The sequence below is a fragment of the Cynoglossus semilaevis genome, chromosome 18, assembly GCF_000523025.1.
Source record: "Cynoglossus semilaevis isolate Cse_v1.0 chromosome 18, Cse_v1.0, whole genome shotgun sequence".
NCBI classification, from domain to species: domain Eukaryota; kingdom Metazoa; phylum Chordata; class Actinopteri; order Pleuronectiformes; family Cynoglossidae; genus Cynoglossus; species Cynoglossus semilaevis.
This window is the reverse complement of record NC_024324.1, coordinates 8348295-8362299: the sequence shown is the minus strand read 5'-3', so window position 1 is coordinate 8362299 and position 14005 is coordinate 8348295. Positions and strand designations below refer to the sequence as shown.

General features: G+C 44.9%; 4 protein-coding genes across 4 annotated transcripts in view; 1 reads left to right on the top strand and 3 right to left on the bottom strand.

Annotated features, from left to right (window-relative positions):
• Nucleotides 1-4167, top strand: part of wipf3 (WAS/WASL interacting protein family member 3) — a 4457-nt gene extending 290 nt beyond the window's left edge. The window contains exons 2-8 of the mRNA XM_008331487.3: nucleotides 3-73; nucleotides 550-685; nucleotides 1001-1162; nucleotides 1499-2203; nucleotides 2285-2425; nucleotides 2816-2920; nucleotides 3018-4167. Coding sequence (XP_008329709.2) covers nucleotides 3-73; nucleotides 550-685; nucleotides 1001-1162; nucleotides 1499-2203; nucleotides 2285-2425; nucleotides 2816-2920; nucleotides 3018-3058 — 1361 coding nt within the window. The 3' untranslated portion in view covers nucleotides 3059-4167. The remainder of the gene's footprint in view (nucleotides 1-2; nucleotides 74-549; nucleotides 686-1000; nucleotides 1163-1498; nucleotides 2204-2284; nucleotides 2426-2815; nucleotides 2921-3017) is intronic.
• Nucleotides 4168-4304: 137 nt separating this feature from the next.
• Nucleotides 4305-6908, bottom strand: LOC103394240 (peptidyl-prolyl cis-trans isomerase FKBP14-like). The gene is made up of 4 exons (XM_008331466.3): nucleotides 6051-6908; nucleotides 5688-5839; nucleotides 5056-5183; nucleotides 4305-4681 (listed from the first exon to the last, which is right to left on the bottom strand). Exons 1-4 carry the CDS (start codon nucleotides 6257-6259, stop codon nucleotides 4523-4525), a joined length of 648 nt encoding a protein of 215 aa, XP_008329688.1. The 5' UTR covers nucleotides 6260-6908; the 3' UTR covers nucleotides 4305-4522.
• Nucleotides 6909-7454: 546 nt separating this feature from the next.
• On the bottom strand, nucleotides 7455-12788 carry wu:fc38h03 (acetylcholinesterase collagenic tail peptide). Its single transcript, XM_008331465.3, has 18 exons — nucleotides 12662-12788; nucleotides 12097-12206; nucleotides 11912-12021; nucleotides 11695-11811; nucleotides 11469-11513; nucleotides 11273-11299; nucleotides 10188-10259; nucleotides 10055-10117; nucleotides 9939-9965; nucleotides 9813-9857; nucleotides 9601-9636; nucleotides 9428-9508; nucleotides 9109-9205; nucleotides 8889-9028; nucleotides 8672-8791; nucleotides 8453-8582; nucleotides 7846-7948; nucleotides 7455-7526 (listed from the first exon to the last, which is right to left on the bottom strand). Exons 2-18 carry the CDS (start codon nucleotides 12200-12202, stop codon nucleotides 7457-7459), a joined length of 1389 nt encoding a protein of 462 aa, XP_008329687.1. The 5' UTR covers nucleotides 12203-12206; nucleotides 12662-12788; the 3' UTR covers nucleotides 7455-7456.
• A 680-nt stretch (nucleotides 12789-13468) lies between these two features.
• LOC103394258 (cytochrome c-like) lies at nucleotides 13469-14002 on the bottom strand (the record flags this gene model as incomplete). The annotated part of the gene is made up of 2 exons (XM_008331486.2): nucleotides 13469-13648; nucleotides 13894-14002. Coding segments are annotated over 2 exons (255 nt in total), but the record flags the coding sequence as incomplete, so codon positions are not given.
• Between the last annotated feature and the right edge of the window lie 3 nt (nucleotides 14003-14005).

The following is a 14005-nucleotide window of genomic DNA, read 5'->3' as shown; positions in this document are numbered from 1 at the left end:
AGTGCCCCCCCCTCCCCCTCCGCCTCCCCCAGCACCACCACCTCCCCCTCCCCCCAGCAGTTCCCTGCCACAGGTAAACTGTTCTTTTCCTCTTTTTTTTAACAACTCACAGATCTCTTTCAAACTGACCATCAACCAAATACCTGTAGGTGGTTATGAATTATTGATGGAAGGTGGCGATTACACACACACACACACACACACACACCCAGAGCAGACAGCAGACCCTGACCAGCCGTAGAGTGTTATGTTTCTACAGCAGCCTCACAGCTTCCTCCTGGTAAATGAGCTGCTGCAGATCCTCACAGCAGGACCACACACGTGAATGTGGGAAACTACAGCCGAACAGTCTGACTGTCTCACGACACGTTCAAGGACAGTACGGGGAGTGAATATTCCAACCACAACTTGATGCTAACACCAACCACCTGAACACGATTCTGACATTGGAGCAGTAGAACCTCAGTGAGGTCACAGTCAGAACCACTGGTTCTCAGATTCATTCTGAGATTATACAAATCCGTGAGTTTATCTTTTTTCCTCCTCCAGTTTTCGGCGGAACCTCCTAAACTCCAGTCCGCAGGAGGAGGCGGCGGAAGAAATGCCCTGTTGGCTGACATCCAAAAAGGAGCCAAGCTCAAAAAGGTCACACAGGTCAACGACCGCAGCGCTCCCGCCGTGGACAGTGAGTGGAAAAAGCACATATGTAGAGTGTGTGTGTGTGTGTGTGTTCAGACCTGTAATGATGCTCACATGACTGAAGCCCTGAGTCATCTCCTCTCACTGCGGACGCTGCTGTCAGGAGGAAGTTCTGTCCAACAGATATGGAGCAGAAGAGACTTAGCATGACACTAGGCTAATCTCCACAGTGGTTTAAACAACAGCAGTGACACATGTTGTCCATGTGTGTTCAGTATTTCAGCTGATGTTCCCATCATACCTGTCCTCACAGGACTGACACAGCAGTCATGGACGGTGACGTCTCCTTGTTTTTTCCCAGAGCCTAAAAGCAGCAGTGGAGATGCTTCCAGCAGCGTCGGATCTTCTCAGAGCTCTTCAGGGGCAATGGCGCCCACAGCGCCATCATTAGGTGGACTCTTCGCTGGAGGTTTCCCCACACTCAGACCTATAGGAAAGAGAGAGGCGACAGGCAAGACCACAGGTGGGTGTAAAACATATCTGTGGTCTTTAATCGTGAAAAACTATTTTAATTTCTCATAAATATGAAGTTAAAACATGATATTTCACGGCCAAAGTCACTGAAAATATATCAGACATTAAAACAAAACAACTGCAGGTTAGAGTAAACATAAACTGATAAAATAACATGAGCCAAAAGATAGAAATTTAAAAAAAAGTTTAAACATAAACAGCTTAAGGTTGGCCTCAAATGAGTCAAATAGTTAAGTCCAAAGACTCTTTTTTTTGATTACGTGTTATTGTGTAAATGTTCCTGTAAACCTCCACCTGTTGACCTCCACCTTCATCTGTGTCCAAGTGTCTCGCTCCAGTTCCACCCTCTCCCTAAAGCCACTGTGGAACGCTCCCTCGTCTGCTGACGCTGAGCTCCACAGGACGGCGGAGCTGCGCGGCGCTGCCAACCGTGTTCACGCTCCATCCTCCTCCGCTCCACCCTCCCCCTCCCATGGCAGCAAGCACCCACCTGCCTTTCCCGCGGCTCCTCTTCCTCTGCCCCCCCCTGCCCCTCCCTCGGCCCCTCCCCCACCTCCGCCACCACTGGCCTTCCCGGATCGTCCAGCCAACAGGCCTCCTCCGCTCCCCACCTGCCCTCCCCCTCCGCCTCCACCCCAGGTCACCAAGCCAACCTGGCTTCCCATCCAGCACGGCCACCACATCTCCCACCCTCCTACGCCTCCTCCCCCACCTCCACCTCCGCCTGCCTCTTTCCAGCCTCCCTCTGCTGTAGCAGGGGACCGCTCCTCAGGTTGCTTCTACCCTCCGCTGCCCCCTCCACCACACGCCGACACTCCCAGGGTCCCCACCTTGCGGCAAAGCCCTCTGGGACCTCCACCGCCGCCTCCTCCTCCTCTTCCTGCATCCTTCACACCTACCTGTCCATCATCTCTCCCCCCTCCACCACCAAAGCTGGCTCCAGTGCCCTCTCCGGCCATGCGCTCTCTGCCCCCGTCTTACCCCTGCAATGCCCCCACCCGACGTCCACCTGCTGTACCCAGAAGTGCAGGTTTGTGAAGAAGACATTTTAATTAATAGTTGGTAGAGTATATATATATATATATAATATTCACATTAAGTTTTGTTTCAGGTGCAAGTCGACTGGCGCCTCCTCCTGCTCCTCCAGCACGCTCCCCTACAACTGAGTTATCCACACGCATTCCTCCTCCTCCACCACCTCCTCCTCCTCCTCCTCCATTCAATCTCAGGAACGGATACCTGCACAGCCTGGGTAAGGATGGACCTTTGATAGCTTCATACACTTCACCACTGACTAATCAAAGTGGACAGCAAGACAGCAAGAGTGATGCTAAATGGGCAAATAAAGATTTGGTTTTGGAAGGGGGCGGGACAACTGTCCATTTTGATAGGATTCAAATTTAAGCAGAATTTCTGAGCGACCAATGAAGTTTATAAATATTTGTTTGATCCATTAGCCTTTAGCGAGCTACTTGGAAAGGGGCGACGAGCCACTGGTAGCTGGTAAGCAATGTGTTGGAGACTCCTGCTTTAAGCCAATAGCATAGCTGCATGGTATTAAGAAGCTTTATAAGAACCTTGAATTCCACCGTAGAGATGGTGAACTCTACTTTAAGACGAACACCTCCTCTCTGTGTTCCAGCTGATGATTTTGAATCAAAGTTCCAGTTTCACCCCGTGGAAGATTTGCCACCTCCTGAAGAATTCAAACCTTTCCCTCGCATCTACCCCAGCAAAGAGAACAGAGGTAGAGCACAGGAAAACACGCAGTACATCCACATACTGTGTATAAAACACAGCCATGATGTCAGCCTCACCCCACCTCTGTTTCCTTCCCTCTCCAGTGAACCCCAAACCCCCAGGGATCAGGACACACCTCAGATGAGTCCGGGCCTGTTCTTCCTCCCACACACAGCAATAAGGCTCAGTGTTCCTCCTCATGACAGTTACACAAGCATCATGGACGTTTGGACTCGGCGTGTGTGTGTGTGTTGAGTGTATTGGAGAGTACAATATGTGTGTATATGATGAGTGTCAAACAGATCGCACCCTTATTCTGACTGTGACCACTGACCTTTCTCCACTGTGGAATGTTTTGAATGTGTGTGAGAAGGAGGAGGCCTCTGCCCACTTGTGGTCATATACTGCACACACACACACACACACTTCCATGACAGTGTCTTCCAGGAACTATAATTAGCTGACTTTTGACACAGTCTGTAACATCTGTGTAAATACGCCACCGAACACATCATTCGTCCAAACCATTCGTCTTTCGTTCCTCCAGACACAGAGTGGCTCTCCAGGCGGATTTTAACCCGTTATTTTGTACCACATGTTATCATTAACACTTGTTAAAATGTGTTGCGACTTGCAAGAATGAAACTGACACAGCAGGTTGAACCTGCGTCTCTCCAGGTTCTAGGTCTTTTTTTTTTTTTACAGTTTTAGGAATTCTTTGTAGTAAACAGTTTATGTTATGTTCAATCTGTACGTTGAGACAGCAGAGCAGCTGAGTGCTCGCACAAGAGCTCCTCTAACCCCGGATGTCCTTACGGAAAATGGTTGTGCTTTGTTTTATTGTAAATGATTGTAACCTAAAACTTTATAAAAATATAAAAAAAAAAACAACAAAAACCAACAAAACCAAAGCAGTTGTGCTTAAATGTGACTTCAAACAGTATGGAAATAAATGTTTTATACTACACTTTGGTGTATTATTATTAATAAATGAGTGAGGTGTGCAGTTACTTGTGTACTTACGGGAAGACAGTGCCACCTGCTGGTTAGAGATGTGAAAAATAAAAAGGTAGAAACTTACCACTAGAGACACTAATGCACAAACCTAGTATCATTTCCTGAAGCATCTGTTCTGACAAGTTCTCAGGACAGTCAGGATTCACGTCTGCACAGAGGGAAGATTATTAGGTTAGAATCACATGCATCTTAACAAAATGGGTAAAAAAAGGGCAGATACTGGTTTTTGACACTGGACTGTCCAATGGGTGAAGGCATTCTGTTCAGTCCATGTATTTTACTTAAATAATTTGAATGTTAAATGATACATGGGTTTTTATTAACATTTGTTGCTGAATATTTTAAATAATATTAATAATAATAAAACCGCAGCCTTTCACCAGTTGTTTTTTTAATTAGGATCATTGGAATCTAAAAACAAAGGAAAATGCTTAAAAGAAAAAATCAAAAATAGAAAATTGCTATTGCAAAATCACCACTTGACCCCCAAACACAGAATGGAAGATACTGTAGTAAAGAGACACAGGGTACTATGGACACTTCTGATCCACAGTGGACACTGACTGACAGAGCTGTGAATCTGAGTGGGACTTTAAAGTTCGTCATGTTTGTAGGTGAACTCTCTGGCCGATATGAAGCCGTCCTTGTTCTTGTCCTCTTTTTCAAAGATATCCTCCATCATGTTCTCATGGAGGGTGTCGTTGGGAGGGTAACCGTGACGCTCAAACTCCTTCCTCAGATATTCTTTCACCTGGTGGATTGAGTGGGAGCAGAAGGTCAGAGAAGTAGAGAGATTGCAAAAAACAAACTTAAATAATAATAAATAAAATGATACAAATGTTATACAAGTGTGTATGTTTGGGTGCAGTGTCCCAGAGCTGAGGCCTATGTAACACCGCCCTCGTGTGGTTAATAGAGGGATGACAGAAGCTTCATACACAACAATATTGAGTGGTTCAAAAGAGAATCTAACGTCCTATTACAACTTCTGTCGTATTTCAGTAAATATATAAAACTGGAAGGTTAATGTTATGGGAAGTTGGCAAACACTGCTTGTACTTTGCAAAAGCATTTTGTTAAAAGCATTTTTTTTTTCTTGCCATACGTTTCACCTCTGGTCTTTACCTCGTTTTTGGAGAGTCTCCAGTCATCGTTCAGGTCCATTTCCTGGAAGGACTCATGTGATCTTGGTCCATTTCTGATCTCAAGGACTTCAATGATGTAAGTCAGTGTGCTTTCAGGTGGAATCTTACCTGTGAAGGGGTGAAGCAATGCCACAAACTGATCACTTCTAAAATGTTAAGGCCCATTGTAGCTGAGATGGTTTCTTGTTCTTTAAAAAAATCTTAAAACAAAGAACAGGATGGCAGGGTGAAAAAAGTTGGAAAACCTTAAGAAACTGACAGAAAAGAGTAACTTATACCGCAAACCATTCAGTACAAAATAAAGTACAATGAAATATTCATTATAGTTAATAAAGTTAGTAGTTGTTATGTGTGTTCTTACCAGAATAAACCAGAACAGTTCACATGCTTCTTGTTGGGAAAGAGGGGACTAGAATCACTGAATGTTACCCCTTATTCAGTGTGGCAGTCCTAGGAGGCCAACAAGACTGTTTTACATACGGACATGCACAATACACAGAATAGATATATATCCCATGCAGTACAGTACAATGCATTGCTGAAAAAAAGGTGAGTACTGTGTACCTGTGTAACAGCATGCAGGGATACAGTACGTGCACAAAGCAGTCATACCTTTTCCATCTTTCCCATAAGCCAGTTCGGGAGGTACGATGAGCTTCCGCTTCTCTCCAGCACACATGTTTTGCAGACCCTTGTCCCAGCCCACTATGACCTGTCTGATGCCCAGTGTCACCCACATTGGCTGTTTGTCTCCGTCATTTCGACTTGTGGACGAAGGAAGAGTTTAGAATAAAACACTTGGTTAACTAGGATCTAAACTTATTTCCCAAAAACACTTACTGTGTACTGCATGTATGTCAAAAGTCATGGAAAACAACATAATTTCTCCAAACATGACGTTTAGTGAGTGTACTGTACCTTTAAATATTTTACAGTTTCAGGTGTTCACGGTAAAAAGCCCCGTGTGGAACATACCTTGCGTGAAGCATGGTTCCATTCTCAAAGTATACTTCGTGGTGAACAAGCAACATGTCTCCGTACTTAGTTTTTCGGTGACAGAGGAAAGGTCTGTGCATAACCTCTATCTGAACCTCGGCCTCTGGAAGTTTCCCGCCGCTAACAGAGAGCAGCAGCATGAAGGCGCAGAGGCAGCGCAGCAGCAGCATCATGCTCCCTGGACACATTCACGAACTTTTTGTCACTATCATCTGTACAATAATGAACAACATGTGAACTCGCTGCTCTACGTGGCAGTGACGTTTCCTCATACAATTTGTTGCCGGACATCTTTCTGTGATTGGTTACGTTTTCTCAGAGGCTCCACCCACAGACGCGTTCCAAAGGGTTGCCAGGTCTGTTCGGTAGATATTCCTTTGTCAGGAAGTTGGAAATGGAAAATAAGCACATTGTTTACAGTTACTAATTTCCATAATGATTCTTGCTCACATGTTAAATATGAACTAGGAATTGGGGACGTTATCACAAAGTACAGGAATGTGCATAAAAGCAGAAACACACACTCTAAACCTGTATTCTAACGAAATAAAATACTTTAAATGATCAGACTGATCTTCATTATTGTATATATATATATAATCTTTAATTTACAACACATTCAAGCAGGCAGATGATCACCTCATTAGTCACATGGTAGTGATTTTAACTTTGTTTATGAAATGTAACTGTCTGTCATGCTGGCATGAATTAAAAAACTGAATATTTTTTCAGGGTTGTTAAATAGTATATTCATTTTCCTCATTGTCACACTGCTATGACATTAATCTCTAGGGGGCGCTGGCTAAAGCAGTTGATTTTGCCCTCAAACACGTTTACATGCAACATCACAACACTGCACCTTTGCCCTCAAACACGTTTACATGCAACAGAACAACACTGCACATAAATATGTCTTCTTCTACACTGTACAGAAACAGACACACGCCTGCGATACACACATCAGTACAAACAGTAACAGTAATATTGCTGCCTCTTGTATGAAGGGGTTCTTTTTTGACAAAAGTATGAGCATAGTTTATTACTTTATTAACAGTCACTGAGTCATACCTACATAATTGTGTTTTTTGTAAAAAAAAAAAAAATCTTTTCCACAGTTATTGTTATAACAGTCTTTCAGCCATTGACGTGACAATAACAAAGAGCTGCTCTTAAAGAGTTTAACCTCCAAGGGGAGCAGTCGATTCAAAGCTGCCTCTCCTAACTATTCATGGCTCAGAGACTCAAGAGTTTCCTGTCACTTCTCTCCTTCAGTCCATCAATTTATTTTTAAGCGTCAGACTCCTGTAGAAATCTGATGTGTAATCCCCATGTTCAGGACAAGGAATCAAAAAGTTTCAAAAGTTACAGTGACTTTTTTTTTTTAATCAGGTGAAGTACGTGCAGCCGGTTGAATCAATGAGGCAGGAGTCGGTGCATCTGAGCTGCCCGAAGGATCTGCAGAAAAAATACAGCATGTGAAATTACTGCAAATTATGTGTAGATTTTAATGCAGACATCACATCCTGCTAAATGTAATTACTGGCAGGTACGTCCCCTTGCTTCATGTGTTGTCACTTTAAAATAAGAAGATTACTATTTATGTAAACCGCATGTTCAATGAAAATGGATTGGTTTTACTTAGCTCACTGCTAATCTTGCTCTAGATTCCATGTGCAAAGGTTTCCTAAAAGTACTGGGGGACCTGAGACGTCCGCTGATGTCTGAATGTTGTGTTGAGTAAACATTGACACTTGTGCTGTGACTGTGCTTATACCCAGGCAGATAGGTCTTGCAGGTCTGATAGCCAAAGTCCTTGCCGTCACACTCCTCCATGCCTTCATGTCTGTAGCCGTCGCCGCAGTAGGCCCACTTGCAGTCTGACGTGATTAAGGGGAGATGAGAAAACGGTTGTGGTAGACAGAAGAGTAAGAGAGAAGAAAAGGGGGTGAGGGTGGGAGGGGCAGACATTACTAATTGCTTTGGCACTCCTCCGTGTTTCTTTGATGCCAATGCAGCATTTTCCTGCTAATTTAATTGAACAGCCAAGACAGTTGCGAGGGGAAGGCAGAGAAAGAGAGGCTAAGATTAATGAAAGATCAAGGAAAGGTTTTCTGATTGCTCACTGCTTTTATCCTTTGGCATGTGTGGCTCTGCACTGTAGTTAGACTCTGCAGGACACACCAGAGCAGCTGGGTGTATGACAGCATGGTGTTTGTGCAGAGAGCAGACCTAACTAGCAGCTTAGCATAAATCATGTAGGAGCTATTCAGTATAAACTGGATAACCTGGATTATGGTTCCTAAGGTGGAGTCGAGTTCCATTCCACGCATTATTGAGCAGATACTAACTGTAACTGTACATGTCATGTACATGTAACTCACTGAGGCAAGAGTCAGTGACAATCTGGTTTCCGTCGTCACACTCCTCCCCGTGCTGCGACTGCACCTTTCCATCTCCACACACACCCACTCTGTCCGGAACTTTCTCCGTGGACTGGAACTGCTGGAAAGGCTGAAGAAAACAAACAAACAAACATTACATTTATGTTATATCCAAACTTAAAATGACTGAAGTGATGATAGTAAAGAAACAGCTGAGACCTGTATGGGTTTCCATCCATCTGCATCTTTAAAATACAGCATCCTCTGATCCTTCCTGAAGACTATTGTGTTGTCCAGCTGGAGACGGCTCATCTCTTCCTTACTGTCCACCACGAATATCTACAAACAAAGTCACAAAATATCTTCAATACCCAAGTGTGTAACTTTGACTTCCACTTCTTTCACAGGGTTCAGTTGTGAACGAGCCGGCTCTTACTGCAGGGACTTTACTGGGGCCCCCACGCTGAGTGTAACTTCCATAGGGGGCGTTGTTAGATCCGAGGATGGTGTCGCAGTCACAGCGACCTGGAGGACCTGGAAACCCCTTCTCTCCCTTTTCTCCAACCAGATACAGACCTGCAGGAAACAACAAAGTCAAAACAAAGACATAACAAACAGGCGGACAGTCATGAATGTGTAAATGCCGTGAGAGTTACCTGAACCGGGGGGACCAGGTGGTCCAGGAAGGCCGTTTGGACCAGCAGGACCTGGGGGACCCACAAGTCCTGGAGTTCCACTGTGGCCCTTCATGCCCTTCGCAAACCAAGGAATGTTAGAGTATAATTACACACATACACTGAAGGTGACCTACGTGCCACACACACTTGTGCACAGCTGTGATAATTAAGTGCATGGACAAAAATGTGAGCACATATATATATAAATGTGTGTGTGCAGGCTCAGACTGTTAGCTCCTCAGCTTCTTGGTCTAAACTTAGACCCTGAAGTAAAGTTCACTGTGTCTCTCACACTCACCTGTTTCCCTCTCTTTCCGGGCCGTCCCGTCGGTCCTCTCTTCCCTGATATTCCCGGCTCTCCCTTTGGTCCTTGTTCCCCCTGGAAAAGAGGGAAAACAGCGGCACTGACTGAGGGTCTGATATTAAATAGATTTAAATTCTAAAGTGTCTTCTTGGATGAATAAATCGTACCTTCTGTCCAAGCATCCCAGGCAAACCGATGGAGCCCTAAGTGAGGACAGTAGGGCACAGGGTCAAAAGGTCAAAAGCTTGGTCTTTGATTTGATCAGACTTAATTTAAAATATAAATATATGCCTCTATGAAACGTTATTGATAAAGTCAAGACTGTAAAAAGACATTTTTTTATTTTAGATTTAGTTTATTCAGCTGCAGGGCCCCATACCTTGTCGCCTTTTGGCCCCTGTGACCCTAGGTCACCTGGAGAACCCTTTAAAAAGAGAGGGTAAAAACAGACAAGAGTCAAATTTAGAGAAAAAAACAACTTAATAAAAACTAATTCTGTATTCACCTTGTCTCCTTTAAAACCAGGTAAACCCTGTAAAGCCAATAAAGAACTGAACATCAGAATAGTCAAAAAGACCTCATACTGTTTGCAACAGAACTGTGGCGACTGTGGAGGCTGACCTTTGTGCCCGGTGGTCCCCTCAGACCTGGTAATCCCATGAGTCCAGGGTCACCTTTCTCCCCCTAATCACAAAGACAATTGATTAATTTGATTTAAATTCATAAAAATACATTAGTATTAACAGTATATTACCTTGGGTCCATCTGGACCAGGCCACCCTTGAAGTCCTTGTTTTCCTGGAAGTCCTGGAGCTCCAGTGCGCCCCTGCAGAAACACAGACCAATATTAGAAAGTGTAAATGAATTTCAAATATTGTCTGATGTTTGCAGAGGCAGAACATGTAGGTTTCCTTTCCTGTCCACTAGGGTGTGTTATAGAGCTAGTGTAAAAACACCATGGTCCTTGTTAATGTTTTACCCAAATCTGATCTAGTATCCAGGCAAACCTTTGTCCACCAAAATGAATAAAATCGTAATCGTATAATTGCCAAAGTTTCTAAGGTTTTATTCAGTGATTTATTACTTCTGCTACCAATGAGAACAGTCGTTCTTAACCCGGGGCTGATCCAACCCCTCTCCCATCTGCACCGTCACTTTTGTGTGATTCTATTAAACTGTACATTTTTTACTTTTCCAAAATACAGTCCAAAAGCCGTTCTGCCGACTTTTAACCGTCCCTCCGACCTCTGCTCATTAGTGGACGGTAATAAAACCTTACTAGACCTTGCCCAGTGACATCTGGTCACATCTCCTGAAGCTGCAGTGCGCTCTCATTTAACTTCCTGTCATTAAAACACAGGCCTGTAGAGACACGGTGAACCTGCTGCTGCTGCTGCTGCATGGAGTGATTTATCACGGAGAGCAGAAGCACTCAGGGAGATTAAAGTGCAGAAGTGGAACGCCGGAGAGGCTGGATCAGCAGGACTGGAGTCCAGTGTGAGGGCTAGTGGAGCCAGGCCAAGAAAAGAGGAGGAGGAGAAGGAGGAGACAAGGGAAGAAGTAGCAGAGGAGGATGTGCAGGAGGATGTGCAGGGATGTGATCAAGCGGCGGCGTGTGGACACAGCGAACACCGAGACTAATGCATCGGGACCCGTCCAGCATCTGCACAGGACGGTTTGAGTGCAACGACAGACAAATCACATCACAAAGATTGAGGATGCATCGAGTGGAAACCGGAGGACGAGGGTCCGATATTGAATTATTTCAAGGTCGGGAGAGAGAGAGAGAGAGAGAGAGAGGGAGAGGGAGAGATGTTTAGTAGAGGTAGCAATGCTCACCTTTGACCCCGGGCGTCCAATTTCTCCCTGGAGGAGGACAAATGAGGGGATGAATGTGGAACACTCATTAGAGCAAAGTGGAACACAAGGACACTAAAATACTTCCAACAGAAAAAGAAACACTGCAAACATAAATTTCTCTGATTAAATAAAGGTGTAAAATAGAAAGTAGAAATAAGAGTAAGGATACACACACCTTCTCCCCCTTTGGTCCTCTGATGCCAGGTAGTCCCCGCTCACCCTGAAAAAGGGAGGCAGCTCAGACATTAGTGAGGACGCTGCATTTGAAGGAACAGTCAATAATAAGAAGGTCACATCGATGTCCTAATGTGGCTGCGGCAAATTCACTGAAACATAACTTAATCGCGTTTCATAACCTGGGCAGCATACACAGCAACACTGGGTAGTATTTTCATGTTTACCTCTGAGCCTTGAGGTCCTGGAGGTCCTGAAGGTCCAGGCAAACACCCGGGTGCAGGTTTTTCTTTTTGCTGCACTTCTCCTCCGTTGACACTAGGCTCCAACAGACTCTTAATATCCTTTACACACAGACAGAAGCCCAGAGAGTATGGGCATGAGCAGAGTAGGGATTGGACTGACTGGTGAGCACTCACTGTACAGTACTGATGCAGGACCTACTGGGTTTCCTCGCTTCCACAGCTGAGGCGGCGGAGGGAAGAGTGGAGGTGGAAGAGGTGACGTGAGACAACAGGGGTCAAACCTCAGAGGATCGTCCTGTAAATTGAGACCTGGGAGGAAGGCAGGGGGCGATAGTGATGCAGTAACAGTCAGTGAGCTCCAACACAGAGTGGGGGTGGTCTTACCTGTCTGGGCTGAGAAGATGCTGTCCATGAAAGGCTGATGAGAGGAGGCCCATGCCGGACACAGCAGGATGTGGACGGACACAGTGAGTCTGAGCAGCAGGTTCATTTCTCTGCAACAAACCACAGTCACTGCACTGTGCTTCACAACACATGGCACGTATACGGTCCGTGCTTAATGCAGTAACGGGCAGCTGTCACTTAACCTCAGTCTGGAAAGTGTCACTACTTCATCACTCTCCCCCCTCTTCTCTCCCCCCTTCCTTCTCCCTCTCTCTAATAAACTTGTTGCGGCTCAACACTGCAGCAGATGCAGCTACCGCTGTAATTCCAGCCGTGCAGCAACAGCCTGCCGCAGCCAGAATTAGACCATGAGGACATAAAAGCTGCAGGAAAAGTCTGGCCAGCACAGTAGAAAAGTACCTTTTAAAAAAGGCTAAATATTTAAGTCATTAAATGCGTCACAAAAATAAATCAAATCTGCAGCTTAATTTCCGCAGGAGGTTCTGCATTTGTTTTTCTAGGTGTCAAAAACAATCAATGTCATGCACATCTTCCTCCTCCTTACCTTTCTCTACCTCCGCTGCTGCTGCTGCTGCTGCTGCTGCTCAGACCTGACACCCACAGCTCAGTGTGGCTCCTCACAGCCTTTAATAAATCTGATCCACTTATCGATCCGCTTCTTTCCCTCCGACGCTCGATAACAACACAGATGTTGTGATGCGGGGAGGACCTGCAGGAAATGTGCAGCAGAGGGCGCTCTGTGTCGCCACCTACCGCAACACTGGCTGTGGCAGTACTGTGTAGTCGAGTGTCCGTGGTTGTGGATCACGCCCTCGGTGAAAGGTGTCACTGGATCGACTGCACAACGAGTGAAAAGTGACGTTAAGTTTATTCCCACTCGTTAAGCGAGTTTGAGGCTTTATGTACAACCTGATGACGATGGTTTATATGTAGTGAAATAGCTCCCTCTGCTGGGGGGTTTAAAAGAAATTATTCAAATCCAATGTTACAAAAAAAGTGTACCCAGGAAACACAAAACAAACGGACAGTATTTCAAGTGCAACAAAATATTGAGAAAGAAATTACGTAGTCATGAGAAAATATTTTTTTTAAAAGTAGTACAGCAAAAATAAATGTAATATAGTCACCCAACAGGAAGTAAATGTAAAACCCTTATGACCTATCAGCAGGTAGAAACAGTTGTCAAGAAACACAGTGATATTGGAAAATAATACAGAAGAAAACAAGTCGATCGTAAAAACATCCTGGCTGTCATCTGACAGAGAAGAGAGTGGAACCAATGAGGCAATGACCAGTGTCCTACTGTATTCACAACACATTCAGTCACACGGTGCTGTTGTTGCTGTAAACACACACAGTGGTGAATTTGTTCATTTTCCACCACCTTAGGAGGTCGCACTTTTCAGATAAGCTATCAAATCATCTCTTTCCTTTTTCTTCTTGATCCCGCTGAAAATCATTTTGGTTCCTGGGATGTACTTCTTTGGGTTTTTCAGGTACTCGTCCAGGGTGTCCTCTCCCCACGTGACACCTGCAGCAACAGAGACAGACAGCAGAGGGACACCTGTGAAGGCTCGGGCTTCAGTTGATGTATTACACGGATGAAACTTTTTTTTTTTTAATCCTCATATGGGTTTTCACCAGGTTTTGTTTAGGGATTATGTTATTGGTCCACTCCTGATTGACCGTAATTATGAATGTAATTACGAACTGACCTATCAGTGAGCAGGACTACCTCTTAGCTCTTTGGAGCAACAGCAGTGACTCCTACTGTACCTTTTTCAGTGTTGGCCGATGTGTAGTTGAAGCCAGGGGCCTGACCTGTCTTCCTCCCAAACAGACCCCACAGGTTGGGTCCAGTCTTATGGCGCCCCCCTTCTTCAACTGT